Source organism: Anguilla anguilla, chromosome 13, assembly GCF_013347855.1.
Source record: "Anguilla anguilla isolate fAngAng1 chromosome 13, fAngAng1.pri, whole genome shotgun sequence".
Lineage (NCBI taxonomy): Eukaryota > Metazoa > Chordata > Actinopteri > Anguilliformes > Anguillidae > Anguilla > Anguilla anguilla.
In genome coordinates this window covers 10,459,804-10,487,606 of record NC_049213.1, presented here as the reverse complement: position 1 = coordinate 10,487,606, position 27,803 = coordinate 10,459,804, and the positions used below count along the sequence as shown (strand labels likewise).

Here is a 27,803-nt window from a genome sequence, read left to right as displayed (position 1 = left end):
TTAAATAATTTTCTGATGACCTGCTGGCTTCACAATGGCTCATATTAAGGGGCTTTCACAGCTTTGTAGTCTAAAGCAAGAAAATTCACTTCAAGTAAGTTCAAAGCAGCTTGTACAGCAAAGTTTCCATAGGTTGTATAATATACAGCTGGCAGGCTGGAGAACTTTGATCAATCAGAGCAGTCATAGGTGCATGAAAAAATGCACCTACAGCCAACATATGCCAAGACATTCCATTACATCATAACCAACACACAGAACCTCATCACACCATTGCATCATAACCAACATAGAACCTTATCACACATTTGAAAGACGAACAGAACCTCACCACCTCATACAAAAACAGGTACATTCTACCAATATAAAAAAAAAGCACTTCAGCATCACACATGGAGAATACCTGGCTTATTTAGCCAGGTAAATAACACAAAACTCTGCCAAGTTCTTGTTACAGAATAATTTTATTTTCCCATCAGCATATAAAAAATAAGCAATAGCAGCTACAATGTTTGTGAAACTATGCATAAATGACTCCCTTTTATGAAGGCTTTGGAAGGGTATAGAAACGAAAATAAGGAGACAGCGTTTCCAGCATTACTGTGATTAACTGTGGAATGCAGATTAAACATGCAGAAGTTCAGGTATAAAACAACTCTGCCCAGTTCTGGTCCCAATATAAAAATAAAATTACAATGCAACTCAAAAGTCGATATTCATATGAAAGGAAACATCAAACAGAGGTTCAAAAAGAGATACATGGCTAATTCCTCATACACTGTTAGGCGCATAAATGTCTAATAAAATATAAGCTTTATACTATACTTTCTAATGTCAAGAAGAGAAAGTGCTAAGTAGCCAGGTGAAGTAGCTGATACGTGCTTATAGTACATGTGGTCATGACAGCAAAAATTCCAGCAAACCACTTCCAGAAAACCACTTCCCCTGGCCCATTTTGATTTGGCGTTCACTATTTATTTCGTAATACCCTCACCTTTTTTTAGCGAGCATATAATGTACTGGTTATAAAGTTCTCAAATTGCACGAGGGGGGGACATTTCCCAGGCAACATGGCAACATAACGGAGAGCAGAAAGGTACGTATACCCAAAAAAAAAAAATCATATCAGCATCATATTTAGATTTGCAAAAGGCACAGAAGTGTTCAAGTATTTGAGCCAATTTTAAAAGGCAACTTAAGTTTTGAACACATGGCATGGACACCATTCATCCATGGTCCCCACTACTCAGTCAATACATATATACTGTTTGCATCCATTTAAATTTATGACACATCACCTGTGCTTTCAATCTGGGCGTGAAGTTGAAGAGAACACTCATTTGGATGGGTCTGTATGGCACACAGTATTAAATGAAATATGGTCTTAGAACGACAGGAAAAGTCGAAACCAAAATCATCCCAATACCAAGGGCCCAATCCTAAAGAGACTTATGAAAAATGAAGGTAAAAAGCACACTTGGCACAGTGACAGGTTTAGCTGCGAATTCTGACCTTTACGTAGGTGAACATTAATTCCGCAGTAGGTTTGAAATTCCAGGATATAAAAGCCACTGGTGTCGCTTAGATGTCCTGAACCCTCATACCCATAATTAGAGGTACATCTGCGCACAGCACGAAATCACTTGTGTAAAAGAGGAAAACAAAGACCTTGAAAGCACTTTTGATAGACTACAAATCATTTAAAGCAGCTTTGATTGCATGAAAAAAAACCTTCTAAAGCCATTTTGATTGGATAAAGCCCCCTATAAAGCAGCTTTGATTGGCTAAAAACTTTTTATTTTTTTTAATTTTGATTGCCTGACAAAGCCCACACATTTTTTTTTTTTTTAGCATATCTCTGACCATCTGTGACTTCTGCCACCATTATACTGCCAGCAACTGGCAAATGCATTGAGAAATAAATTGGACCCTAAAATCTTCTAAAAAAGCTCTTTGAGAAATAACGAATCAACTGAAAAATTGCAACTTAAATTCTGGGGCAATTATGCTGGCCAATACGGTAATAATGACGTCAGTATTTCACTATGTAAGGAAAGCCATTTCACCTTCTTTCAACCCACATTTCAAAGACCACCGAGTTTCACTGCAACAGTGCAGACTGCCGGAGACTAAACACTTCAAGGCATATCGTAACATAGGCATGGTATCCAAGATATACTGTATATATGCGTCTACAATCTTGTATAACTATGAAAGGCCGTGCATTGATAATGTTATTAAAAGGCAGCTCACTTCAGTAGCGCACCAGGCTCAAACAGGATAGGAGAACTATGAAGACTAAAGAGGATACCTATCCTGTACTGCAGTCATCTGTGAGTATAAGTGGCACATCGCTGAGAACGGGTCTTATTCCTTCTCATTTCCCACAGGAACACGAACCTGGCTTCTCTCGGTCTGGTGTTAGATCCTAATGGTCTAAAACACAGTTACACAAGAAAAGATTATACTGAATGAAAAGGTGAGTAGAAAATAAAACTAATTTAATTATATCATGAGTGGTATTAAAAGGCACCGCTGGGCTTAATCATAGCAGTTGAAGGTATGGGGTTTGCTACTGGTCATCCCGAACGCTGTGTGGTGGCGCCGCCGTGTGGCTGGGAGGACTTCCTACAGGCGCCCCTCAGTGAGAGACTGGGTTTGGCGGGTTTACAGGGCCCAGATTGCGCATCTTGAAGTAAGAGACCAGCTGACTGGGGACCTCGGCCAGAACAGTCTGAGCAAGAGCCTCTTTGGGAGCCTGTGGATGGAGAGAGGGAGAAAGAGAGGGGAGAGAGAGGGGGGGAGGGGAGAGAGAGAGGGAGAAAGAGAGACGAGAGAGAGAGGGAGAAAGAGAGAGGGGGGGGAGAGAGAGAGAGGAGAGAGAGGGAGAGAAAGAGGGGAAGAGAGTGAGGAGCAGATAGCGGGGAGAGGAAGAGGAATAATGAATGCATCATGTGACTGATCAATGCCATTAAGGCAGATTCATGCCAGATTTCCCATTCTAAGCTATTTGAATGACAAAGAAGTGCCACTGCATACCATTATAACATCCCATGTCTAACCTGACATTCATCACAGAGACAGAGAAGGTATCAGCACTGACGGAGTATTTTACTCTCGTGCGCACGGGCGAGAGTTCAGGTACGGGCGTTGTGGGGCAAGGGGGCGGAGCCGTACCTTGAGGAAGTCCCTGAAAGGCACAAACTGCACGATGTCGCGGGCCACCGGCTCCCCGGTCAGGGACTTGAGCACGCCGTTGTCCCCGTCCAGGACCTCCATGGCCTTGAAGTCGGCCTGGCCGACGCCCACGATGATGATGGACATGGGCAGCCGCGAGCTCTCCACGATGGCCTGCCGCGTCTGGTCCAGGTCTGTGATCTCGCCGTCGGTGATGATCAGCAGCACAAAGTATTGCTGAAGGAGGAGAGGGCGAGGGAGAGAGGAGGAGCGGGAAAGAGCCAAAAAGCGATCACGAGACCAGTGAGTACACATATCACCTATCGGCTTAAGCTGTGTATCAGACTGTTGTGTGAGAGATTTCCTGAGCGAATGGTATGGTTTTAGAGAATGAGTGTATTTTATTTGAGGAAGGTTTTCGGGCTGTGTGAGGAACAGATGTTTGTGTGTGTGTGTGTGTGAGTAGGTGTGCATGTGTGTGTGTGAGAAAGAGAGAGAGAAAGAGGAACAGGTGTGTGCGTTCAACAGGTGTATGTGTGTGGAACAGGAGTGCGTGTGAGGAACAGGTGTGCATCAGTGTAACAGAAGAGTGTGTGGGACAGGAGCATGTGTGGAACAGAACTCACCGAAGCGTTGCTCTGCTGTGCTCCACCCGAGGCGATTCGGGCCACGTGGTTTATGATGGGGGAGAAGTTTGTGGGGCCGTACAGCCGGACCTGGGGCAGGGCCATGCGATAGGCTTCCACAATCCCCTGCACCCCTGGAGAAAAGAACACACTGTTCCATTACCCCATACTACCTATTCTCACATACACTGCTGCAGTATGGGCTACAAAACCCATTCCTATCTTAATGCAGTCTTTAATCAGTGGATTTTATTGGGAAGTAGGCAAATAAACCGGAAAGGCTGCCATACAAGGCGATATGGGATGGAAAACAAGGCAACGGCAGTGGCTTTGTATTGTTAAGAGTCGGTAGAGACATTGTAGCATGGCAGATGATCTCCTAGAGCATTCAATACCAGAGAATGAATTCCAAAACATAGACAGAACACGCAGGCTGTTTACCTTGGCAGTAGGGGCTGTTTGGGTTGAAGTTCAACGCAAATTCGTGGGACACCTACAGGGTCAGAGGGGGAAACGTGAACATTCAAAACACTGGACCTTCATCTTGCTCTCAAAAACACACGGATCGCTTTCAATCTCTCACCTTAAAGTCCGGAGGTATCTGAGCGCCGAATCCAAAGGCTGGGAAAAGTTTATCACTGCAGAAAGAACAAAGAAAAAAAACAACAACTCTGATTGGTCGGTTTGAAGGTGAGGAAACGGCAAGCTCAGTGCTAATAATGCAGCAGTGTACAGCTCCCACATTAAAGGGCTAGCGCACACAAAAGCGCTAATAATCGCCACAGCGACGATATGAACGGCGGTAGTCCTGACTCACGTGTCGTAGTCCTGCACCACCTGGCCCACGGACCAGATGGCGGCCAGGTACTGGTTCAGCCCGTCCGGACTCAGGAAGTGCAGCGACTCGGGGGAGCGGGGGTCCCCGTTGGAGCCCGTAAAGTCAATCCCCACCTGAGGAACAGCACCCACTTTCATTAAGACATGGGTAAACAAAATCAATACATAAGATACTGAGTTTTTATGCTTAAATGGCTTTCTGCAGCCAGAAGCTGTCGAGCTGGAGGGGGTGCCCCAGTAGGGAGAAGTATCAAAGGAATTCTCCAAAAGCTCACTTCAATTGTTTAACCCTAAAAAACATCTGACCAGCATTCTTGGCTCAAAGTAAAAAAAAAGGCTTCACAATGCGTCATTACCCTTGAGGGGATATCAAAAATGCTACGCCGTGTCTTTAAATATCTCCCGCTTCTCAGTTTTTAGCTTTGTGAAATAAGGAGTGTATACTGGTTATATTTTTCCATATTAAACAGTGGAGTAACGGCAGGGCTGTTGAACTTGCTCTCCTCTTGCTCCATACGCGCAGACTTACTGTGAAATTGATCTGGCAGCCGCCCATCACATAATCCAGGAAGGTGAACTGCTGTTCGATCTGGAAGTAAAAACAGGACACGAGGTAAGCAGGTTAGTGGCAAGTCTGCAGGGAACTTCCTCACAATCCTCACCCACCCCCACCCCTTCCTTCTGAATTTCCAGCCGCTCTGTGGAACTGCAATGCTGCTTTCCACGGGAAGTGGAAGCACTACAGCTCAAGTGAACCCTTATGTGAAACCCTCCTATGAAACACGTGCGCTCCTCTGAATCATATTTCTGATGCAATACGCTGCTAACACGCCAGAGAGTATTGCCACATCCAGCCACACAGGATGTTGCAGGAGAGCCTGCATCAGTTGGAGAAGAGGGACATCTGCCCTTGAGGACAAAAGGGAACCAGTACGTGCTCTGGTAGTAGTGGTTCATGCAGCTGTACTTTGAGGAACCCAGCAAACAGCCAATCAAAATCAGACTATCACTTCTGTGTTCAATATTTTACAGTGAACCATTACAAAACACAAAAAGTGCAGAGAAATTGTTTCTCTGTGATGAAGGTAACCTCGACTATGGCGTCTCTGTCAGACACTCTTAGCGGCACAAGCAATTACTGTTCATATTACAATGGCTAACGATGGAAACGCCATTTACTCTCTACATCACTTTTTACTTTATAGCGTTCAATGATGGGACTCTTTCTTTGCTTTGTGAAAGACTGGAGTTAAGATTCCTACCTTACAGGACTTTATCCTGACCACTCCAGAGTTTTTGTAACTCTTCTTCTTCTGCTTCTTTTGAGGGTGAATACAGTCAAATTGCACCTGGGAACACAAGCCAGGGACATCTCACCTCCGCAAGTAGACCCCTCAAACAGACATGATACCAGCACTACAACAAGCTCTCAGGAAATGCAATTCATTTCAGAGCACATTGTTTTTTCAGTGTTATTAGCCTGTAACCCATTTGCTGTTGTGAAGGGTCAGCCATCCATTAACTCTGTCTTCGATGCCTTGCATGTGACCGATGGTGTAACTGCACACGACTGTACAAATCAATTAATTTATTTTCCATATTAAATAGGGCCAAAAGACAAGTTTATTTTCTGAAAAAAAAGCTCCAGGACTTGGATAAGTGCAACTGGATGCATTTTACATGGTCAATCCCAACCAAAGCAAGCATTGGTATTTTAAGTACAACTAAGCTACTTAACAAATGATTTGCTTTGAAGTACATTTTTCCAAAATCACAAAAAATCAGCAACTACACAGACCCTTTTTTTTACATCCATGTAAATGCTGGTGTGCTAGAGAGCTATTGGCTCCGGTTTCATAACTTTTGGGTCTTATGCAAAAAATGTAACATCCATTTCAGTTACAGCTAATATAGTGTTTAATCTTGGTTAGGCCGTGAAAACACAAACTTGACTTACCATCAAAAAAACATCATGCACAGGATTTTCCTAGACTAAAAGTACAGGTAGAACAGTACGGAACAGTATGGAGCAGTATGGATCAGCATAGATCAGTATGGAACAGTATAAAACATTATGGAACAGTATGGATCAGTGTGGAACAGTACACACAGTGGGACAGCATTCTCTTACTGTACCTCAGGCACTGACACAGACGGAGAGAGAGAGAGAAGAAGAGGGTCTCACCGGCGAGCCTTGGCCGGCTTTCTGCAGCTCAGACACGTTAGTTTCAAAAATACCGATAAGGTCATGAGAACCATCGCTATCATAGTCAGAGCAATGGACCTGGAGAGAAGAGAAGAGGCCAGAAGAGAGAGAGAGAGGGGGTTTAAAGAGGGAGGATGGAGGAGGGCTGGTCGGTTCCGCTCACCGCTCCTTGTCCCGCCTCCAACAGCTGTGCAGTGGTGCAAGTAAACTCCCCTATCATATCAGAACTGGTGTCTTCGTCCTTATCGTAACATGTGACCTGCCCGTGAGACACAGACAGCGATCAGACCCCCCGGAGGGTGTGGTGCAACAGGGAACTCACCCCCCCCCCCCACCCCCTTTCTGGTGAAGTTAAACGGGATGTGGCGATAAACTTGTTCTGTGTGGTCTGGCCAGGGTGCGAGGGGCCTACAGTATTAACTCTATGCATGCAGCTGTAGCCGAGCGCATGCGAGAGGCAGCGGTTACGGCATGCGACAGGCTGAGGAGTCGGCTCTTACCTTGATGGGCTTGCTCATGTCGCTGTTGCAAAACGTTTGAAGAGCGACCGTGAACTTTTTCCAGGTAGGATTTAGATTATTTTTAATTACCTACAAAAAAGAAAAAGAAAAAAAAGACACGTATGTGACAATGTTAAGTAACCCGATTTAAAACAAAGAACCAAGTACAGCTAAAATGGGTCAGTTGTTTCTAATAAGGCCATATTTGTGCACGTGCAAAAGCCTTCAATAACCAATAGTTCTATGGATTTCACTGGTCAAAACAGTGGTTTGTATGCACAAATTATATTTAGCTCGTGCTAAGAACTTAAGTAAATATGGCCTGCGGTCTGCTAGGGATGGAGACTTGTTTTCCAGCATTGCATAGTCATGCAATTACTGTTAAGCACAGAACTACAAGAACAAATATGGACTGATGTTGAAGCAGGACATGAATAAATTATGAATGTGAATACTGTACTTCAGTTCTGTGGACCAGCTGCCATTTGCCATCGTCCCCTTGCTTAAAAAACTCCAGGAATGGATCCGATTTCCCAAAGGTGTCCTGCAGACACAAAACAAGGCGCTGAGCAGCTTGTACAAAACAGTAGGGAGAACTTGGCATCAGACAGATCATTAAAAGTCTACACTGCTAATAACAACACTCAACCATGATTATGAATTTAAACGGAATATTTACACTTCCTTATCTTACAGGAAATTAAATACATTCATTATTGCGCCACTCAAATGTGCTCAAACTCTAAGGTGAGATAACTGGTGATGTGCAACGGTCACACAATGCAGCTCCTCACCTTCTTATCAAGGTTTTGCGCTTCAACCTCCAACACTACGGCTCTGTTGTCCTTTATCTCCTCAGCCGCTATCTGCAAAACACACAGGGCCGACGCTTCAATGTCCAACGGACAAGCGAGAGAACACGCTGGCATTCAAAGGCACACACAACATCAACACATTATTCAGGTTATGTCACAGTACGTTCAGGCATTTAGCACGCGCTCTTATCGGGTGCAGCTTACATACGCGCTTGCAAAAGGCTTAGGTCACAAAGAGCTGATGCTCAGGGCTAAGCTGAGGAAGGCAAAGGACAGGAAGCAGCGGTCAGAGACAGGAAGTGGCGTCACATCAAGCCAACTCCCACCAACATTTTTAACCGCGAATACTAGGTCAAGTTGGTTGCCAGAGTGTGTGTTTGGATTTGACCAGAGTGAAGAAAAGGGAGAAAAATGCAAGCAATTGAGGGATCTAGAATCGGATATTGAAGTCACCAAATAATACAGACAGGATGGCATCTTCAGGGAGAGAGCTGAGGATAAAGTCATTAGGGAAGCTTCTCTGTGGGCAATAGGCTGCTACAAAGTGTGCTTTGGAGGGATTGGCGATTGCTACTAAATGGCGCTCAAAGGATGATGCATTGGCCCGGGTGAGAGGAAGCGGAAATCTAACCGCTTTTTTCCTATACACTCAGGAAGCCATATACCTGTGTTCTCTAGAACAGAAGGCAAGCGCCATGGTGACCACATTGCCCAACACCGACTCTCCCACTGTGAATTCTCAAGGGGCTATTTGTCAGGAGTTAAACATATTAAACATAAGTCAATAGGAAAGGTTAGAGAACTCCACACCTGGGTCAAATGCGTATTTGTTTTGCGTAATACTTTTCTGTGCTCTATTGATCTTGCTTGGTGTAATTAAGCCTGCCAATATGACCAGAAGGCAGGGTTTGTACTTTTTTGAGAGTATTTAATTGGTTCCAATAGACCAGACAAGATCAGTAAAGCATAGAAAAGTATTTGAATCCAAAACAAATGCGAATTTGACCCAGGTTTGAAGTCCTCTAGGTATTGATTTTGTAGCCATAGAACATCACCAGTTCAGATGAACAAGTCATCAGCAGAAAAATGCAATATGTCTTGAAGTCTAAAAAGAACAGATGAGGTGATCTGTAAAGCACGATGCATGGGCTTAGAAACTGACAGGTCAAAATCTTGTGAGGTCGGCAAAAGCTGGAAGAATTTCTAGCACGAAGATTCTCACTTGTATATTGCTCAAAACGTTTGTTTCCAGCTCTCCTAATCATTCACAAAGGAGAATTCTGACTTCAGAATTCTGACTGACAGTAAGCGTGACAGTGAGTTGGGTAGCACGTTTTACTGACTGTGATTGTGCCTTTGCCAGCAGGTTTTCCTTTCTTCAGCTCCAGTGGCCTGGTAAGCTTCTTACTGGAAACTACCTGGCAAGCCAAAACAAGGTAGTTCAGCACACACTATTAAACACTGGAGCCAACCAACAATGGGTACATCAACCACTTTGGCTTTAACAAGATTAACATAAACATTTATACAAAAAAACAAACAGAATAAATAAATAATTTAAGAATTAATTAATGTAGTCACCATAGAGGGAGCAAAGGCGCATTCAATTTTGGATTATTATTTTTTTAATTTTTTTAAACAGAAGACATTTTGCAATGAGAACAAAGAGCTTCATCCAGGAGTCACGACAGTACAAGATATGCCACTGAGGGTGACAGAAACGTCATCTCACTGGACTTAGCATGACAGAAATGTCATCTCACGGGACTTAGCGTGACAGAAATGCGGCTCTGCCAGTCTCACCTGACCCAGAGAGCACTCAAAGCCCCCAAGGTAGTCGTCATCGCTCAGGTCGACGGACTTGTTGTCGATATCATAGACGCCAAACTTCAGCTTCTGCACCTTCTCAAAGTAGTAATCCACAGACAGCTTTGTTGAAAACTCGGGGTCCTGGCAGTTATTGATTCTCTCAGTGCGACCCAGCTAGAAGAACACAGAGAAAATAAGGACTAGGCCATCAGCACAGTGTCAAGGGGACAAGTTTTAAAGCATTCACATCAAGGACCAGCTCCATTCTCACAAATTCTGATAAAGACCTGTCCAGATTCCACCTGAATTATCAATACTTAACTTCTTGAACTGGGCTAGTGTCAACACAGCCTTATTCTCCATGAGAACCTTTTCAGGGGTCCAGAACTGGTCTGAGCTTACCTCGGACCATTTGTCGTCTCCGGAGCTTTGGAGTAGAACGCACAACGGGTCTGACTTTGAACCCACATCTTTATCAATGAGATTGTTGCAAGAGACGGAGAGCTCGATTTTGGTCACACATTGAGCAGCCATCTGAGGAAAAAAAAAGAAGAAAAAAAACAAAACAGAAAATTAGTAATATTCGATATCAGCCATAATATTTTATGGGTTTTTTTATTTTACGGAAGAAACGCAGCGTGACTTAACACAATTAAATGCTTGGTACCCTTCAGGATCACTGTAAAAAATAGAATGTAAAACAAATAAATAAATACAAATCAGCCGAGAAGACGTTTATACGTAGCCTAACTTCTTTTATCACCGAATAAGACACAAGCGCCTTGGTTTCCTAACAAGGTAGCTAACTATGGCTGAACATGCAGCTAGTTAGTAGCGCACAATATGATAAAACGGCAAATATCCATTAAAGATGTTACTGACAAGTGAAGTAAGTATACGCTGTATAACTTCCTAAACTATTTTCTAACCTGCAGATGCGGATGTTAATGTCAACAGCCGTTTCCGCTTCACTGCTGTGCATGAGGTCAAGCATTGCAGAATGACAACCACACCTAACGTCAATTTCTTGACGATTAAAATTTGAATTCGTCGTTTTCGGAGTTAGCAGGCGACCAATCTCAATGTGCCGAATCAATTTTACCATCTTGCAGTTTTCCACTTTGACAATCTAAGCGCAGTGCTAATCATGTTAAACTAAGAATATTAACTAATAAACACCGATGACAGTTATACTTTTATACAAAAGTACTGACAAGAAAACGATTTGAATCTTCAGAATCATTGCCAGGATTCTGGCCACACAGCTGTAGGCTATCTGTTAGCAGGATGCAACCCTCCATTTTAATGAAGCCAGTAAACACGCCAAAGAAAATTGCGCGGCTCTCAAATTGTAAAACTTCATAGCCATTATATAGTTCGTTACGTAGTCTAGCTAACTACTTCACTAATCCAAGGCCTGCGAGAAAAGATTTAGCCTAAGAGAAACGTCTCATGTTAAAATCCGTAAATCAGTGTAGCTCGGGTGAATCATCCGGTAAGATTCAGAGTTAAATACATAACGCTATATGATTCGTAACACGCACGTAGAATTATTATACCTTTCAAATATCAGAAACACTTCTCCAGAAACCAGAAAGCAGTCCGTTTTGCAGAAATGCACTGTCGCTGGTGACTATGGTCATTCGAAAGGTGTGGCAACTGGCCCACCCATCGCAGTAGGCGCATCACTATTGGTTACATTTCTAGCCCGAGAGCATTTCTATTGGACAGAGCATAATGTCAATCATAGCATAATCCCGCAGTGTAGGAAGAAAGGACCGTAGAATGAATAACATTTTGCCTACTTGCAACTGTATTGCGAACGATGAATGAATGAAGAAATCCCCTATGTCCCTGGTACCATATGGAATGTAATCGCAGCCATTCTATTTTAAAACAAAGCATAATTACAAACCAACCATTTCGAAAGAGTGCCGTAGCACTGTAAAAATCACCACACATCTCGGGAATAAAGAACGACATCTGGAAGCGGAAGAAGGGTGGCTCACCTTGTGGCTAATAGGCTATCAATACCACGCATAGGCTACAAACGAAACCACGTTAAAAAGCTCATCCTATATGGGCGATATTTCAGGTATGTCATGTAGCTAGCAGTAGCAACTTTCAGCCAAAAGGAAAACGAACATTACCATTAACTGAAGGGAAAGGGCACTGAACAAGTCTTAATGTCAACATGAATTACAATGCAATCAGTTATTTCGCCATATATAATCTATATTATCAATCATGTAAGGGCATACGTGATTGAGAACGCATTTGCAGTTTCGCCGTAATAAACGATTCAAAATTCCACCAATTGCAATTGTTTTAGTAATAGACTAACGTATGGGCTAAGTGTGATGCCAACTTGAGCACTCATCATTGCAACTTTTGAACACAGTTGCAAGCATTTAACTTCTGATAAGTGGATAGTGCCCGATTTCGCCTTTGCAGCTATTCTGCACCGGTCTGTTCCCGAGGCAGCCTGACAATGAATAGAAGGAATTTGTTTACTACCGCAATCAACACAATGGTAGTTATCCTCACTCGCAATTGTCTGGTTGTTGCTTTTTGCAATATTTGCCAGGAGCGAGTTTAAAAATTTTGATGTGAGGATTAAAAGGATAACATGTTTCCCACATCTCTTTTGCGTACTGCTACATCTGCTAAGAAGCCCGAATAAGCAAGTAAATATTACCTCGTGTTGGTTGCCATATCACACTATATTAGAAAAACGGTACAGTAGTAGGACCAAATGCAACAGACAACCGTAGAATAACTATCATGTAAAAAAAAACAACAACAAAAAAAAAAAACATCTAAGCACAAGTATCAAAAGCTACAGTTTCAGGACTGGGAAGGTGTTCTCTCTCACAAGCCTAGAAAACAGCTGCTGTGCACATCAGTTTCAAAGCGGTTCCTGGGACACTTCATATTCAACCGAACTGCTCCTTCACACAACATGTCAAAAACTACAATTCCCCCGCCACTGGTCCAAGGTATGCATTTTTCATTTATTTCCCCCATTACATGTGTTTACTGCCCTCAATCTGCCACTGATCCAAGATCTGTATTTTCTGTTTTTCTCACGCCTTGCCAGTGGTCACATCTGGCTTTGAGTGACCCCCCCCCCCCCCCCAAACTGTCATAATTCACGTAAGCACTTCACGCTGGTCTCAAGACTCACCTTACCAGGTTGTATAAAGGTTCCTGCAAGCTGTCCTGAAACTGCTTAAGGGCCAAACTGATACACTAATACAGCAGTTAAATGAAAGGGCCACTGATGGACTTGCACCATTGCATAAGCTATATATATAAAAAAAAATAATAATAAGTATAAACTGAAATATTTTAATGGGCCAGGAGTAAAGGTCAACAGCACAGTAGTAATATGTTGGAACCCAACACCAAAATGGTAGGAGACTTCATTTCAGTGGTAGTCTAGTGTTTTCTATTGACCCAGACAGTTTGTGTGTGATGAAGGATATTTTAGATGTGTACAGATATTTCTGAGACCCAGCCAGATTTACAATAGAAAATATCAGGGTATTCGTGGGAATATAGGCCTAGTATAAGCAAGAAAATACACCTCCAAAGTAGCTTGTATATTGACATTATGCCTGTTGTACATGTGTGTATTACCTGATTATTCTTTAACGATTACCTCAAATGTACAAATGATCTTATTTGTGGCTGGGACCATTTCCTATGGCCATGCAACCAAAACTCATGGAAATTGTGGCGTAGTTTCCTGTATCAGCATTACTACATTACTTGGGAAGGAAGAGCAAAATGCTCGAGAACTGAGTAGTGGTAAAATATAAAATGGATTCTTATGTTTATAATTGTGAATGAATTCTATAAAACTAATTTGCTTATATGCTCATAGCCTCTGGAAACATAACGTCACAGTAAAAAGATGCTTTGGAATTACCTGTGGTGTCGTTGCTAGTTTTACACCACAAATCCAACTACACTTCCAGTTGCAAAGGCAACAGGTTGTCAGAAACTTCTCTAAGCATCTAATATATCCTACATTGTACACAAAACATGTCTGAGCCAATCAAATACATAAAAATGTAAACTATATTGTTTTTTAATAGAAAGTGATCAATTTTTTTTTAAATGCATGTCTTAAGAAATTATGAGTCATCATTTCCTCAGGAATCGTGCAGTTTTAAAAACACCCACCAAAACCAACACTGCGGATGAGGCCAAATGTAAATAACTGACATTCGGATCTTTAGCTGTTTCCAATGAAAGGACATGTAAACTTACACATTTCTAATGCTTCAACTACTGTACAACACACTTCACTGAATGCTTAGGCCTTGATGCGCTGCAGGGCATCAAAAACAGGAGAGTGGCACAACGGGCCTTCATGCAAGAAATGGACCAGCATGAACAGACAAATCGGAAGAAAACAAAGCATTGGCATTTTGAATAAAAAACTTCCAAATACACAGTCCACTGCGACATAAGACCGGCATTTCACTGCATGTGAATCGTACTGTACTGCATGTACTGTACATTGTAGGCTAAAGCAAAAAAAAACAAAACAAAACAAAACAAAAAACCACTTACCTTCACACATCAATCACTTTAACAGGAAAGCAAGCAGTTGTGTGCAGGCTCCCATGTCAACAGGCAATGCAATGACGCAGATTAGGCTATTAACAGCAGATACCTCAATCAACAACATTGCTCATTGCAATCAACCAGTCATGAAGGAAGCAAAAAAAAACACAACCAAGGTAAAACCACAGGCACAGTATCTGCAGATGAATACACAGCAAATGAGTGCTTCACCATTTCACTGGTGCATGTCAGGACGTAGGCCTACTCAAACATTTAGGCTAATATTGCCAATATTCTCATCAGTAGTACACATTGCAAGGACCGTTGCCAACAATCCCAGTGATCCTTGCTTGGACAGTCAATCCAATTTTTTCAAACCAATTTCACTGTTCTCTAGGAACCTGCAGATCAAAATGGCATTTTTATTCAAGAGTTTTGAGTGTTCTTATGCTCAAGGTAATGTCTTTAGTACAGACCACTCTGGTAATAGGTTACGGTTAGCAGTACATAAAACAATATTATAATATTTATGCTGCAAACAACCCTGGTAGTGCAGAAAGCACAAAAGATACTAAAGCCATAGTCTAGAAATCTAACTGCACTGTGACTTAGAAATTCCAAATTCCATAGCAGTGTCATGCAATACAAATTTTGTGTTAGAATCCCCCCCAAAGGTAAAAAGATTATGGCACCATCTTTGTTGTGAACACAACCAGCTTCCTTTGGTTAATCACCAGCTACATATTTCCATAGATTTCCCCCCCTGAGGTATGAGCTATTCAAAAAACTTTTTTGGTGTCATCTACACCTCGGTTAGCATCAGGGATAAGAACACGCCGTGACTCAAAGCCACTGGCTACATGCACAATATGCCTCCTTGGCAAATAGACAACCCGCATTGCGATTTAATCTCAAGTCATTTCTCCAGCAATCTCACTGCCTGCTTAATATGTGAGCAAAGTTAATAATGTGTTTTGCTTCACATTTCACAAAGTAAATCATGTTTAGAGCAGCTTGGGATCCAATTGCTTATTGTAAAATGCAGGACCATCCACAGGTAATCCTTCAGTCAGCTTTCTGTTCTGCTAGGTTCTGTTAACAGCACATAAACGTACAAATGACATCTTTAAACAATGCAAGCTAAAGTCCAAGGGGAATACGCTTGTCTTCCGACTCCAGCAATTCTACTCCCTCCCCTCTTCTGTTCTCTAGGACTATCAACAAGTTGTCGTGAGCGAACGCAGCTTCCACAGCCCATAAGCAGGTGTTGACATTCTCAAAGTTCAGTTTCATGTACCTCATCAGTCAACCGGCAAATAATTGTTCTCCTTATTTGCTTTTGTAAATAGGAAAGGCAGTAGGTGAGCTCTGGCTTCTATAGTGTTTAATGGATTGGCGAGTCATAGCATTCCATGCATTGACTTAAAATTTATGTTCTTTCTGGAGAACCTGGGTGATGTATCACTGACTTGCATGCATAATCTCAGAGAACATCATCTGTGTTGCGCATAGACCTCGCATCCGACAAAGAAACGGAGTTATCAGGAACAGAACAAAAAAGTCATTTCAATTTCCAAAGAGCATTATATTTCAATCATTTGTGATTTTGAACCAGCTGTTCTAAGTCAGATGAAAATTTTCTATGTAGTTCAGCTGGGGTTTACTGACTGTATCTCAGTTTCAGAGTACGCTTTTTACAGGCCCAGACATTTATGTGCAATGAAGGATATTTTCGAGATTTACAGATGATGATCTGCTGGCTATACAAAAGCAAGTATTAAGCATTCAATGATTCGTTGTCTCAAGCAAGAAAATACACCATGCAACTGAAAAGTAGCTTGTACAGCAGCATTATGCTTCTAGAGGTTTGAACATATGAATATAACCAGACTGTTTAAAAAAAAAAAAAAAGATTTTTAGTTCAGTTGGAAATGTTTCCTATGGCACATAAGTACAGTCAGAGGAAACAAACCATTGCTATACAAGCTGCTTTGGAGGTACCTGGAGTCTGCTTTCTTTCTTTAAACCGCAACACCAGAATGCTCCAATACATGTCATTGTAATGTCTACAGGTCGTCAGAAACTCGTAAATATATAAACGCTGCTTCATCGCAGATAAACTGTCTGGGTCAATGGAAAACATACACCATAACAGTATCGAAACCCTAAAGTGAACTATCCCTTTAAAAAACAAAAATGACACTCACAAAAAAAAGAAGATAAGAGGTACACCAATGCTACGTATATGGGTTCATACATATATGGTATACCTCCTATGCACATATCAATGTGAAATTTCTTTGTAGCTTTTTATGGGTAAACCCTTCTTGTCGATAAACTGCAGAATGTAAAGCGGAGTAAATTTGGGGGGGGGGGGTTTCACCAAGTATAGTATCTGCAACTCAACAACCATGATTTATTGTTGCCTTCAGCGGTCTGGCCAATCAGCTCGCCCATTTAACTGCAAATGTACTCACCAACTGCTCAATGACCACAACAGCAAAAATGTACACTCGAATGGAATAAAGCATGTTCTTGGTACTCAGTAGCATCATATTTTCACATCTGGTGCATGTATGGGAGACCACATGGAAACCTTGATGCCGACACATTTTATTGTTCCTTCCAAAACTATACTGTATAAAAAACACATATAATGAAAAGCACAAGAGAAACATACAATGCCTTGTAGGTTCATTATTTTAGGAATGCCGTTTTATTGACAAAATATGTAAGCTGAACAGTATATACAACTGCAAAATAAAAAAAGAGCTGGAACGTCACAAAGTCCAAATAAATGAAACATTACAATTGATCTGGGTCAACACTACAAAACAGAAGCCAAATAGCAACTATATCTTAGCAAAACACGACACATACTCTGAAGGGACCGTAGCTGGAAAGAGCTTGCAAATACATAATGTCAGGCTGCTGCTGCAACTTCAAGAAACCCAGCAGTCTTCTGCTTGATATTGAGAGGAAAAACAGAGAGCATAGAGGTACAGTTGACATCTGGCCTTGTGGATCGCATTGCATTTCAACACATTTCTCGTACAAGGCAGCATCCGCATTGACATGGCATTTTATTAAGGGAAAGAAAAACAGCATGGACCAAAAACAAAGCACGCTGATGCATTGACCGCAACATTGTGAATGTTCTCTGCACGCACCGAGAACAGCAGCACTCGGTGTATCTGCTAAATGTCCTCTAAAGCACAGGTGAAGGCATTATAAACGGTGAAATCTACAGCAGAAATACAAATTACACAGAAACGTCAGAGCATTTGAAAACAGTATCACATGCTTCCCGATAAAAAGAAAAAACGTCAGCACAGCCGTTACACTGGCAGAATGCGCGCCTCTGCCCCAAACACGCATTCCATTTCCAGGTCTTCACACGCACGAAACCGCTTCAGCTCTTTACATGATTGGAATCAAGCAAGCTGCCACTCTTTGCTACAAAAGGAAACCCACACATACCACTGTACTAATCATACCATGCTCTTAAATTAATGCAGTGCCTCACTCCTTTCTCCCCTAATCTACAAACAACTCAATTACTTTGGTAGGGGGACTAAATTCATACTACCAATTGGTGCTAGAAAAATGAACATTCTTCCTTCAATGTTAATTTCTCACCTTGGTGTTACTTAAAAAAACATTCAGTACAATGCAGCACCTTTGATGTTTCACAGGTTTAGAATTTCACTAAGAAGAGAAACTGCATGTCGGACCTAACCTAAAGTTATTTTGACTTTCCGGGATCCGATTGGCCTGTCGTTTAAATCCAGGACTGCAGACATCGCCTCGTCATGCGATTCAAAAGCCACCATCGCCTCCCCAGTGGGCATACCTTTCTCACTGTACTGCAGGCACACGGAACCAGGCAGGACTTGATAGCCATAAAAGAAGTCAAGTATTTCGTCTACTGTGACTGTGAAGGGCATGTTCTGTATCTTCACTATCGTCGGCCGCGGGTTGCCAGGACCTCCGCTAATACCAGACGGCCCTCTCAGGGTGTCGGACGCGGGACCGAACCCAGGCTGCGGGGCGCCCGATCGACCCTGTCCCCCTCCTCGGCTCGGGAGGCCGCTGCTCTTTCGTGGCCCGTTGTCAAAAGGCGGCAGTCCCCTCAGGCTCTCCGGCCCCCCAACGAACCCCGGCGGACCGTTGTTACTGCCGGGTCCGGGACGGAACCCCGGGGGCTCCAGCACCGGAGCCGGCAAGTGACTGCCCACCATGGGCGGGGGGACGCTCATCGAAACGTCTCCCAGCGCCCCGCCTATTGGGGGCAGAGGAGGAGGGGGACCGCCCAGCCCATTACCCGGGGGGCTGAACGGGGTAACGAAAGGGGGGCCGTTGTTTAAGTTGCCTACACTGTTTCTGAGGAAGCTGTACTCGTCCCCTGCCATGGCGGGATAACTGTGCGGCTGAGAGTGCCCTTGGCCATGAGCGCTCCCTTGGCCCTTCTGCCCTCTCTTAGCCTGTGGCGGTGGGTTTCTCTCTACATCTTTCATCTGATCAAACGTGATCAGGTGCACAAAGGCGTCTCTCCCGTTCAGTTTTTGCCTGTGCAACCTCTCGGCTTTCATTGCCTCCTCTTCTGATCTGAACTGCACCACAGCCTGCCCTAGACCATTACCATTGCCATCAACGAGGACCTTGAGGCTCTCCTCAAACAGCTGGATCCCCTCCAAAAACAGACGGACATCCTTCTTGGACACGTTGTATGGAATATTTGAAATATGCGCGCAGGTCCTGGCATTCTTTCCTCCGCCTTCTAAGGAGCTACCTTTCTGGTCACCCGGCTGTGAACCCTGCATCCTTTTCCGAATAACATCAATCTTCTCAAACATGCCTTTTTTGGTGATGGGGTGAACCTGTATGAACCGACTACCCATGTACTGCATGTGGCAGCCCAGGGCAACTTTGTAGTCTATTTCATTCCTGAACTCAACAAAGCCTTCTCCTGTTGCTCTACCGTTTGGTCCATATGCTATATATATGCTGTCTTCAACAATATCCAGGTTCTTAAAAAATTCAAAAATCTGTTTGTTTTCCGCTTCATAAGGCAGTCCTTTCAAATAAACACAGTACTCCTGTTTGTGAGGTGAGCGGGACCTGGCTCTTTCACGCCCGGAGGGGGACGCTGAACTTGAGCCACGCCGGTGGTGGTCCTGATCAGGGTCGCTGCAGTGTTTTGACGATCCTTGACCTCCGCCTATGCCGCTCCCTGCACTGGTCGTTATCCACTGCCTCTCAGTAGCCGGGGTGATCTCTACGTACCTCTGGCCCATCATTCCAGCGTTTCTTTTTAGAGCTTCATAACAGTCCTGGGGTGCATAAAACTTAGCCAGTGCCCTGCCACTGGTTCTACCCATGTGATCCCGAATAAAGCGGACGGACTCCACGCCCAACCCCTGGAAAAATTCCCTAACGTCCATCTCAGTAGCTGAAAAGGGCAGGCCGTGGAGGTGAACAAACAGCTCGTCTGGATTAACCACAGCTGGCTTCATGTGGGCCTGGAGGTTCATTGGACCAAGCGGGTTCATTGGACCGAGGAACATATGGTTTGGGTTCCCCATCGATAAGGGCGGCCCTGAGCCGGCAAGTCCACCGCCCACAGGACCTACCGGGGGAGGGACACCCGGATTAAACGGGGGCATAGTGGACATGTGGGGCATGTGTGTCATAGGGGGTCCAGGGGGCACGGGCGTTAAGGGCGCGACAGTGGGCACTGGAGGCAGAGCTGATACAGGCGGGGGAACTGGCATGGGTGGGATAGAGGGCATGGGGGGCAGAGACGGCATGGTGGGCAGAGGGGGGATGGGGGGAGGGACAGAGTTCAGTGTGGACATTGCTGTGGTCATGGTGGACCCCATGGTAAGGTTAGGGCTGCTGAAGTTGTTGGTAAAGCTTGGGGGCATGTTCCCAATGCTGGTTGTGACAAACGTGGGCATACTTTTACTGCTGGGGGGCTCGTGCGTAGAGGCAGTTGTGGCGACTGTGGTCGGCGTCGGGCTGCTGAAGCCTTGCATTGTGGTTGGTAAGTTCCCCCTCCCACCCCCACCCCCACCCGAACTAGTTGGGGGCCCCGGTCTACCTCCGTTCCCCGCGGGTCCCTCCAAGTTGCCGGTTTCGAAACGCCTGCGGCTAAGCTCAATCATATTCTGCATCTCGGTCTTGCTACTCAGCAAAAGAGACACTTTAGACCCCTTGATGGTCCCCCCAGTACGCATCATGCCAAGCCTTGCATCTTCATCGGTGGCGAAAACAATAAAAGCCTCACCATGTTCACCCCCTACAATATGCACACCACCATCCGGGATGGTCAATCCAGAGAAGAAATGGCGTATGTCCATGGTCCCCGCGACAATGGGGAGACCCTGCAAGCGGATGACCACAGCCATGCTGAGGCGTACCCAACACACACCTGCAGGTAAAAGAAGGCAACGTCTGGGTCAGACGACAGTTTGCAGCAAAAAACACAAAACACAGACAAACATGAAACCACCCCAGACACAACATCTGGCAGGCAGCATAATAACACCCAGAAAACTAAATATATTTGTGAAAACAACTGTTTTGGTGCAAAGTGCAACAGGGTCCAACAAAGTATACCTGTCTTCAGTTCAAGAGAAATCTCAGCAGCCCTTGATCATGTCCACAAACTGAAAAAACTGCCTTTTCTATAACCACAACACACATATACAAAATATTTTGCCTTATAGGCTATATTATACTATAAAATTTACTTGTTGCCGACTCTTTCAGGAAAGATGGGGCTTATACAAAGTCCAATTTAAACAGATTATTGCCATAAAAACAGCCTCCTACTCAGATGGCATATTCGGTCAAACACTTCCACATGATAATCTTACTGTAGGTTGAGAAGGTTCAAAACACCGTGGCAAAAGATATTTATGCATTGTGACAATTCACATTCATTTAATTAATCTCACATTGTGAAATCACTGTCAAAAATGATATACCAAATCTGGGCACATCAAACACTTAATTCACAATAATAAGCATAGCCAGACACTGTATAGTTGGTTGTTTATACACTAAAAAACCCATGCTTTATCCAGAACTGGAACTAGGGTTGAAATCTAGGGCTAGATTTCCAAATCATACAGGTATTTTACTGTTGAAACATCCACCCATCCAATATCTAACCCACTTCCTTGGTCAGGGTTGTGGGGACTGTTAAAAGAATACATGCTACAAAATCAACAAAATCCCCAGAACATAGGCTATTTCTTAGCATTTTGTTTCCTTTTAAAATAACCCTAAGCCCTAACCCCTAACCCCCCCCCCCACCACATGAGTTTAGCGCTGGAATGTGCTATATTATGGTATTTAGACAAGACTGCGAGGATTGAGAGATAAGGAAAAACCAAGGTGTTCAGAAATATATCTAATATATTTTTTCAATTTCTGTTAAAGGTTCACATAGTGTTTGCCTCATATGTGCAAATTAATGTCTCCTAAAGCAAATTTTACACAATTACACTACAATAGCGTGAAGGACAAGGCCCTTCATTTTGATTTAAAAAGTATCAGTGTTCCAAAAATGCTGACCGTTGCCTTGTGGCATGCTAGTGCTAATATGCTACCCTTTCTCATTCTCGTACACTGGCAATTTGCAAAAGTCACCTGTGTTTTATTATTGTTTGGCAACGTATAAAACTGAAGAAAGCTTCGCCCCACTTGTAGGGGTTTGCAGAGAGTTAAGGCTTTTAAGCCTGTTCCAGACTGAAAGCACCTTACCTAGGCTACAGCCTGCACGCAGTGAAATGGCAATTACATTGTGTGCGTAATCCCAGGGATGCAACAGCAGGACACACCCAAGCTAGTGTGGAATGCATTTCTGCTGTACAACAGGCAGCTGAGGAGACATTCTGTGAAGTGACTTTCGGCTGCTGGCTGTATAAGCCTTTATGTGGATGTTGTACCTATGCCCTTGTATTCAGGCAAAACCTTTTTCTGACAGGATCTTTGACAATCACAATGATTTGGGATGCATGCCGAACATCTCATCTGACTGCACTACCACCTAGCAGGTAGTACTGCACTAGGTCAGTAATATTTGGCTCCAGTTCCTTCAAGGCTGGTTCCACCCTCTAGTGGATATGGAGGTTATTATTCCTATAGGCTACTGCTATATTTCACACTACACACTATTCTGTGTGGTAGAACTGGACCACAACACTACGTATCTGTATGCACCTGTACATTTCTCCTCCCAAAACAGTTCTGGAATAATTAGGGCTGTGCACACACTCCCATACAGCCTGACGTACATGTTCAAAGGTGAAAATCACCTGCACCCCTCAGTTTGGAACAGGACTTAAAATGGCCCCAGCTTTCATCTTCCTGAGCGTGACAAGGTTGGCATATCGTCCAAGAAGAAAACGGTCACACGAAAGAACAAAACAAACCCTGCGCCATTCACTATCCAAACCAAGTATACAGAATGACAAACTATCTAATGTGGGTTCTTTTTCTACAGGGGTGTGTAAATATAAAGATGAGGTACCAACATCTACTCAGATTTGCCATTCCATGTTGATAAACGTAAACCCCCCTCCCGCACAACAGCACACAAAATGTCTGGATGCATTCCAAACTTACAAATGGCGCAAGAAAATGATTTTTTTAAAACCAAATAGCTCTCTGAAATTATCCCACACAATATTAGCTTTGTTCGGAGTAAAGAGCCAAACTACCTCTCACAATGTGCAAAATCTATGCGAGCAGGTGTTTGCAAGAGAGCCATTTCATTAGGCTATCACAGAAATATCAATATTTTGTCAAAGTGGCTTAAGCAGAAGACTAGACAGACCAGGGATTTCTAACTTCAATCAGGGAGGGCTGCAGAATCTGCTGATTTTTAACATAAGTTGCTGCCTGTCCGAACAAACAAATTGGCTGCCAACTGAAAGAAAACAGAGCAGGCTTCGGGGACTGAAGATTGAGGTGGACCTATTCTCTAAACATACTGCACTTTTACAATGTTTACACCAACACCTGACATCGCAAAAGCATTCATCACAAAAGCACTGTCCCCTACTGAGAATGCGCCACAGTGATAGGAATGGCAGGAAGTACAGGACTACAAATGCAGCCTTTAGCTCCAGCACTTCAGGTAGCCTACTTATGACAACCTATGGGCATGAACTCCGAACAGCCACAACATCTATTCTACTCAGCTATTCTAGAAAATTCTTAAGAAGAAAATATAAGTGGCATGCAAGGAAAATGAATGACTATGTTACTAGTAATGGGCAGGGGGATGCATTTTTTATAATTTTTTTTTACATTTAACTAGGAAGACTTTAAAAGACATAGCTGATACTATGACAAGGGGATTGACAAAACAGCTCTAAAAGGGATCTAAATCCTTGAGGTAGTGGCTTCAGTAACTGTAGACCATTTCATAAATGCTTACCTGTAATAATAAGTGGTGCTTCGTTATAAGTTGCTCAGGGTACCCAAGCCAATCCTGACGGCAAGCAATTAAAACCAACTCTAGACTGTAACAAAAGAATAAATGAAGCAAACATATGAATGCAAGCAGCAGGCAGACGAAAATAGGTCCAGTGTGCACCTTGTAAACGGCAAACCATTCTTTGAAAATCAGCCCCAGCACTTAAGCATTGTTGCAGCAGCAGATACAAGGCACAGAAATGCAATACATTAGCATCGCCAATGGGATCAGTTGAACTTCAGAATGGCTTCATCGGCAAAGGCCATAAACGGGCACAGTGATTCAAATTCAAAACAATGAGCATGCACCATGGACACATTAAATTCATCATTTTCCACACTGGAGGCATCGAGTCTTGGAGAAGCATTTGATAAATCAGAAAAACCCAAAACAGCAAAAGAGAGAGAACATGCTCTTCAAGACCTTGTGCAGTAAGTCATTTCACAATTTCATAGCAGGGTACATACAACACACTGCCACGCAAACAAACACACACACACACACGTAACACACTTAGTTGCATCTTTGCATTAAAAATGGTGCATGACGTTTGCATGAAATCAAAGTCAAGCTTTGCATAAAATTTAGAATGATGTCATCCCCACGTTGATGTGAACTAATCTTCACGTGATCAAAACTCATTACTTATGCCAGAGCACAAATCAATAGGCTGGACAGGTCAACACCTCCCACTGCTCTATACAATACAGCCTAAATTTAATGAGGAACAACAGTGCAGATGACATCACACACTTGTATTTCACAGTAAAAAGTCAAACTTCACAGTGGAATTCCCTTCCTTTATGTTGCTGTATTGAATGACACAAATCTTAAAAACAACATTCCATAACATGAAAATGACAGCACAGGAACTTCAACCTGTTGGAACTAAAATTGCACCAAAGCATCTAATGAAGTAGCAGTCCGCTTTTAAAAGGATCAGATGTTTCATGCATATTGCTTTTTGAACATGTTGTCTTTTTAAACACAACAATCACTCAACATATCTGAATTTGTTTCACACACAGGCAGTGTGTCTGATGTTGTCTGCTGAATAAAACTGCAAGTCAGTTTTTATTTTATTTTAACCCATTTAGACCCAACAACCTGCAAAAATGGCAACCCCACAGAGGCCTTTCATGCATTTGCAGTGTGTATTAGACAACTAGATATTTGATACTACAGACAATGCTGTGTGAAACGGCACTGATGAAATTATTTTGGTTAATAAAGTGGCTAAGAAAACATGTTGGGAATCTTGGAAGTAGATGTCCAGTCCTAGGCTCCATAATGAAGCATTCTTTCACCACAACTTCTGAAAACCCAATTTCAACCAAGGAAAGCCAGGGCCCAAGTTGCCTCAAAATGAACACTGAATATGATGACAGCAAGATTCTGATATAAATTTGACAACATGACAGGAACTCATTCCTGGACCTCAAAAGTAAAATAGTTCAGAATTTTCCAAGCGCAAGAGACAAGCAGTCATTTATAGTGTAACAGACAAATAAACAAGACCTTGAAAGTCAAACCCACGCTCCAGCAATGCCATTTTTTCTCCAATTTTTTCAACAAACGAACCGCTTCTCAGAAGCCAGTAAAATTATCCAGACTGAGCACAGCGCGTGCTAACATCATTGGAGAACGTTCAAAAGACCATTCAACGTTCCGTTTCCACAAACTCATTGCACCGAACACAATGCACAAACCAGAATCTGCAGCACATCCTAGAAAATCCGACGCAGGAAAACCCATCAGATCTTCAAACAAAAGCTTTCACCAGTGCTTAAACGCATCATTTTCAAACGAAAAACCAAGTTTTTGGGCACAAAATCTTAAACAAGTCATCCACATCAACCAGTCGCCTATACATCAGAAGGAACATTCACTACAACAGAACAAGCAACGTTACCACTCAAAGACCCACAGGTTCCATCAACACGAGGGACTCGTACTGCTTGCTGGGTATGCAGACTAAACTTAAGCTTCTGAATAGGATTTAAAAGATTGCAGCACAAAATTATTAACCCAACTGTAATAGATAGAGTAGAATAGAGTAAACAGTAAAATGTATGATTATTTACAAAAAACAAGATAATTCAGTGCGCATTCTTAGCTAACATGTTAGCCAACTGTTAACACAAGTCAAAGCATCAACGTAGATATACACAGTTTGAAAAGTTGAGCATAATACCATTGAGCTAACCAAATAAAATACGGAGAAGAACCTTGCGTGTAATTCTGCGTCACACCAGCAGATGAGCCAAGACAATAACAAAGTGGGGGTTCAAGCCATTCGATTCAATCATGACAAAGCAACGGCGGTTCATTTTGCATTCCGCTGCCACCCTCAGCCCGTGCATGCATTTAAAAACATTTCACCGCAAACAATACAACTGAGCGTTAAGATACGTATTAAATTACTACACGCTATTTAAACGAACGTCAATCTAGCTAAGGAGAAGCATCACCTACACCAAAAATGGCGCTGATTTAGTCTATTCTGCTTTTCGGGGAAGAAAAAACAGTAACAAATCACAAAACTACAATCATTTCAGATCAGAATGACTAGTCAAATTACATGCAAGCTCACGTAATCTAGGCACTTTCTCCTCGAGAACGCACATTAATACCTATCAAGCTAAACACAAGACAAATAACCATAAAAGCTAGCTAGCATTCAATCGATGCAGGCCAAAAGTCGATATCTGGCCTGCGTCTTGATTCAAGCAGTCGCTGACTAGTAATTCGGGATCTACTACAGCCAGACATTTTACCTATTTGCAAGCCAATGTACTGTAACTAAACGTGTTGATGTGCCGCATGAGTCTTGCTGTTACAAATATTTGTGAATTTTGTGCTTTTCTTTTGGTCTTACCGAAAATATCTGTACACAAACAGATTTGACTTAAATTTTAAGAGGCGGTCACTGGCGATTCCTCCGCTCTTCTTTCTATGAGCAGCACACAAAATGTCCGCTACGTACATCAGCATACGTATGCGTCACGTAACGCCCCCAAACCAAATGACGCAACACAGTTGCGGAGGCCAATCGAAGGAGAAGGTGCGCCAGGAAGGAAGATGAAAACTTAAATAATTTATTTTATGAATGCGATGTTGTTGCAAGCTTTTGGAGAGACATGTGTTCATATATCTTCAATTTAAGGAACCGTGACAATAACTTAACTATGAAAGATATTATCTGCTATTATATGAATGAAAACAAACTACTGGAAAACATTGTTAACATTTACACCCTTAATGGAAAGTATTTTATTCATAAACAAAAGTTTGCCAAGTCTGCACCTAAATTCCATTTATTTGTAATTGAAATAAAATGTCTCTTAATATCATTGAAATTGGTTAAGAATAAGAAAAATTAATTGTTCTTAAAGAATCATAACATCTTTGGAGAATACCCCTAAAAACGTATATTATTATTTATATGTCTTTTTGTATTATTTTGTTTATTTTATCTGGATTTACTTTAATTACTTTTCTTTGTTATATTGTAGTAATCTTACTATATGTACTTAAATGTAATTACTTGTTCTTCAACACTCATGATGTAGTGATGTGCATTACATTTCTCTCTGTGATATATGGCATCATCCTTAATTCTCCGATTCCTTTACAAATTTCGATATTGCCTAACATTTAGCCTATTTAGGTCTAAAATTATATTTAAAAATGTATTTTCCCATATTGATATCTGTTCGCATGCTGTATGACTCCGGCATGCGTCTTTGCTATGGTAACCGG

At 42.6% G+C, this 27,803-nt stretch overlaps 2 protein-coding genes across 6 annotated transcripts; both read right to left on the bottom strand.

The window, feature by feature from the left end:
• Window positions 1-445: 445 nt before the first annotated feature.
• cpne1 (copine I) lies at window positions 446-27,068 on the bottom strand. Of its 4 annotated transcripts, none has more exons than XM_035389401.1 (17): window positions 26,920-27,068; window positions 24,003-24,087; window positions 10,373-10,504; window positions 9,965-10,144; window positions 9,505-9,579; window positions 8,141-8,212; window positions 7,807-7,890; window positions 7,347-7,436; window positions 7,010-7,105; window positions 5,903-5,989; window positions 5,170-5,229; window positions 4,621-4,754; window positions 4,387-4,441; window positions 4,245-4,296; window positions 3,804-3,937; window positions 3,178-3,414; window positions 446-2,758 (listed from the first exon to the last, which is right to left on the bottom strand). In XM_035389401.1, the coding sequence occupies exons 1-17, from the start codon at window positions 27,033-27,035 to the stop codon at window positions 2,642-2,644; spliced, it is 1,806 nt and encodes a 601-aa protein (XP_035245292.1). In that variant the 5' UTR covers window positions 27,036-27,068; the 3' UTR covers window positions 446-2,641. The 4 variants fall into 4 exon arrangements, with proteins under 4 accessions (XP_035245292.1, XP_035245291.1, XP_035245293.1 ...); XM_035389400.1 differs by lacking the exon at window positions 7,010-7,105 and adding an exon at window positions 6,826-6,924; XM_035389402.1 differs by lacking the exons at window positions 7,010-7,105; window positions 24,003-24,087 and adding an exon at window positions 6,826-6,924 and having other exon boundaries at window positions 26,920-27,057.
• rbm12 (RNA binding motif protein 12) lies at window positions 17,146-27,021 on the bottom strand. Of its 2 annotated transcripts, XM_035389398.1 has the most exons (3): window positions 26,920-26,976; window positions 24,003-24,087; window positions 17,146-20,981 (listed from the first exon to the last, which is right to left on the bottom strand). In XM_035389398.1, the coding sequence occupies exon 3, from the start codon at window positions 20,956-20,958 to the stop codon at window positions 18,283-18,285; it is 2,676 nt and encodes an 891-aa protein (XP_035245289.1). In that variant the 5' UTR covers window positions 20,959-20,981; window positions 24,003-24,087; window positions 26,920-26,976; the 3' UTR covers window positions 17,146-18,282. The 2 variants fall into 2 exon arrangements, with proteins under 2 accessions (XP_035245289.1, XP_035245290.1); XM_035389399.1 differs by lacking the exon at window positions 24,003-24,087 and having other exon boundaries at window positions 26,920-27,021.
• Window positions 27,069-27,803: the final 735 nt, after the last annotated feature.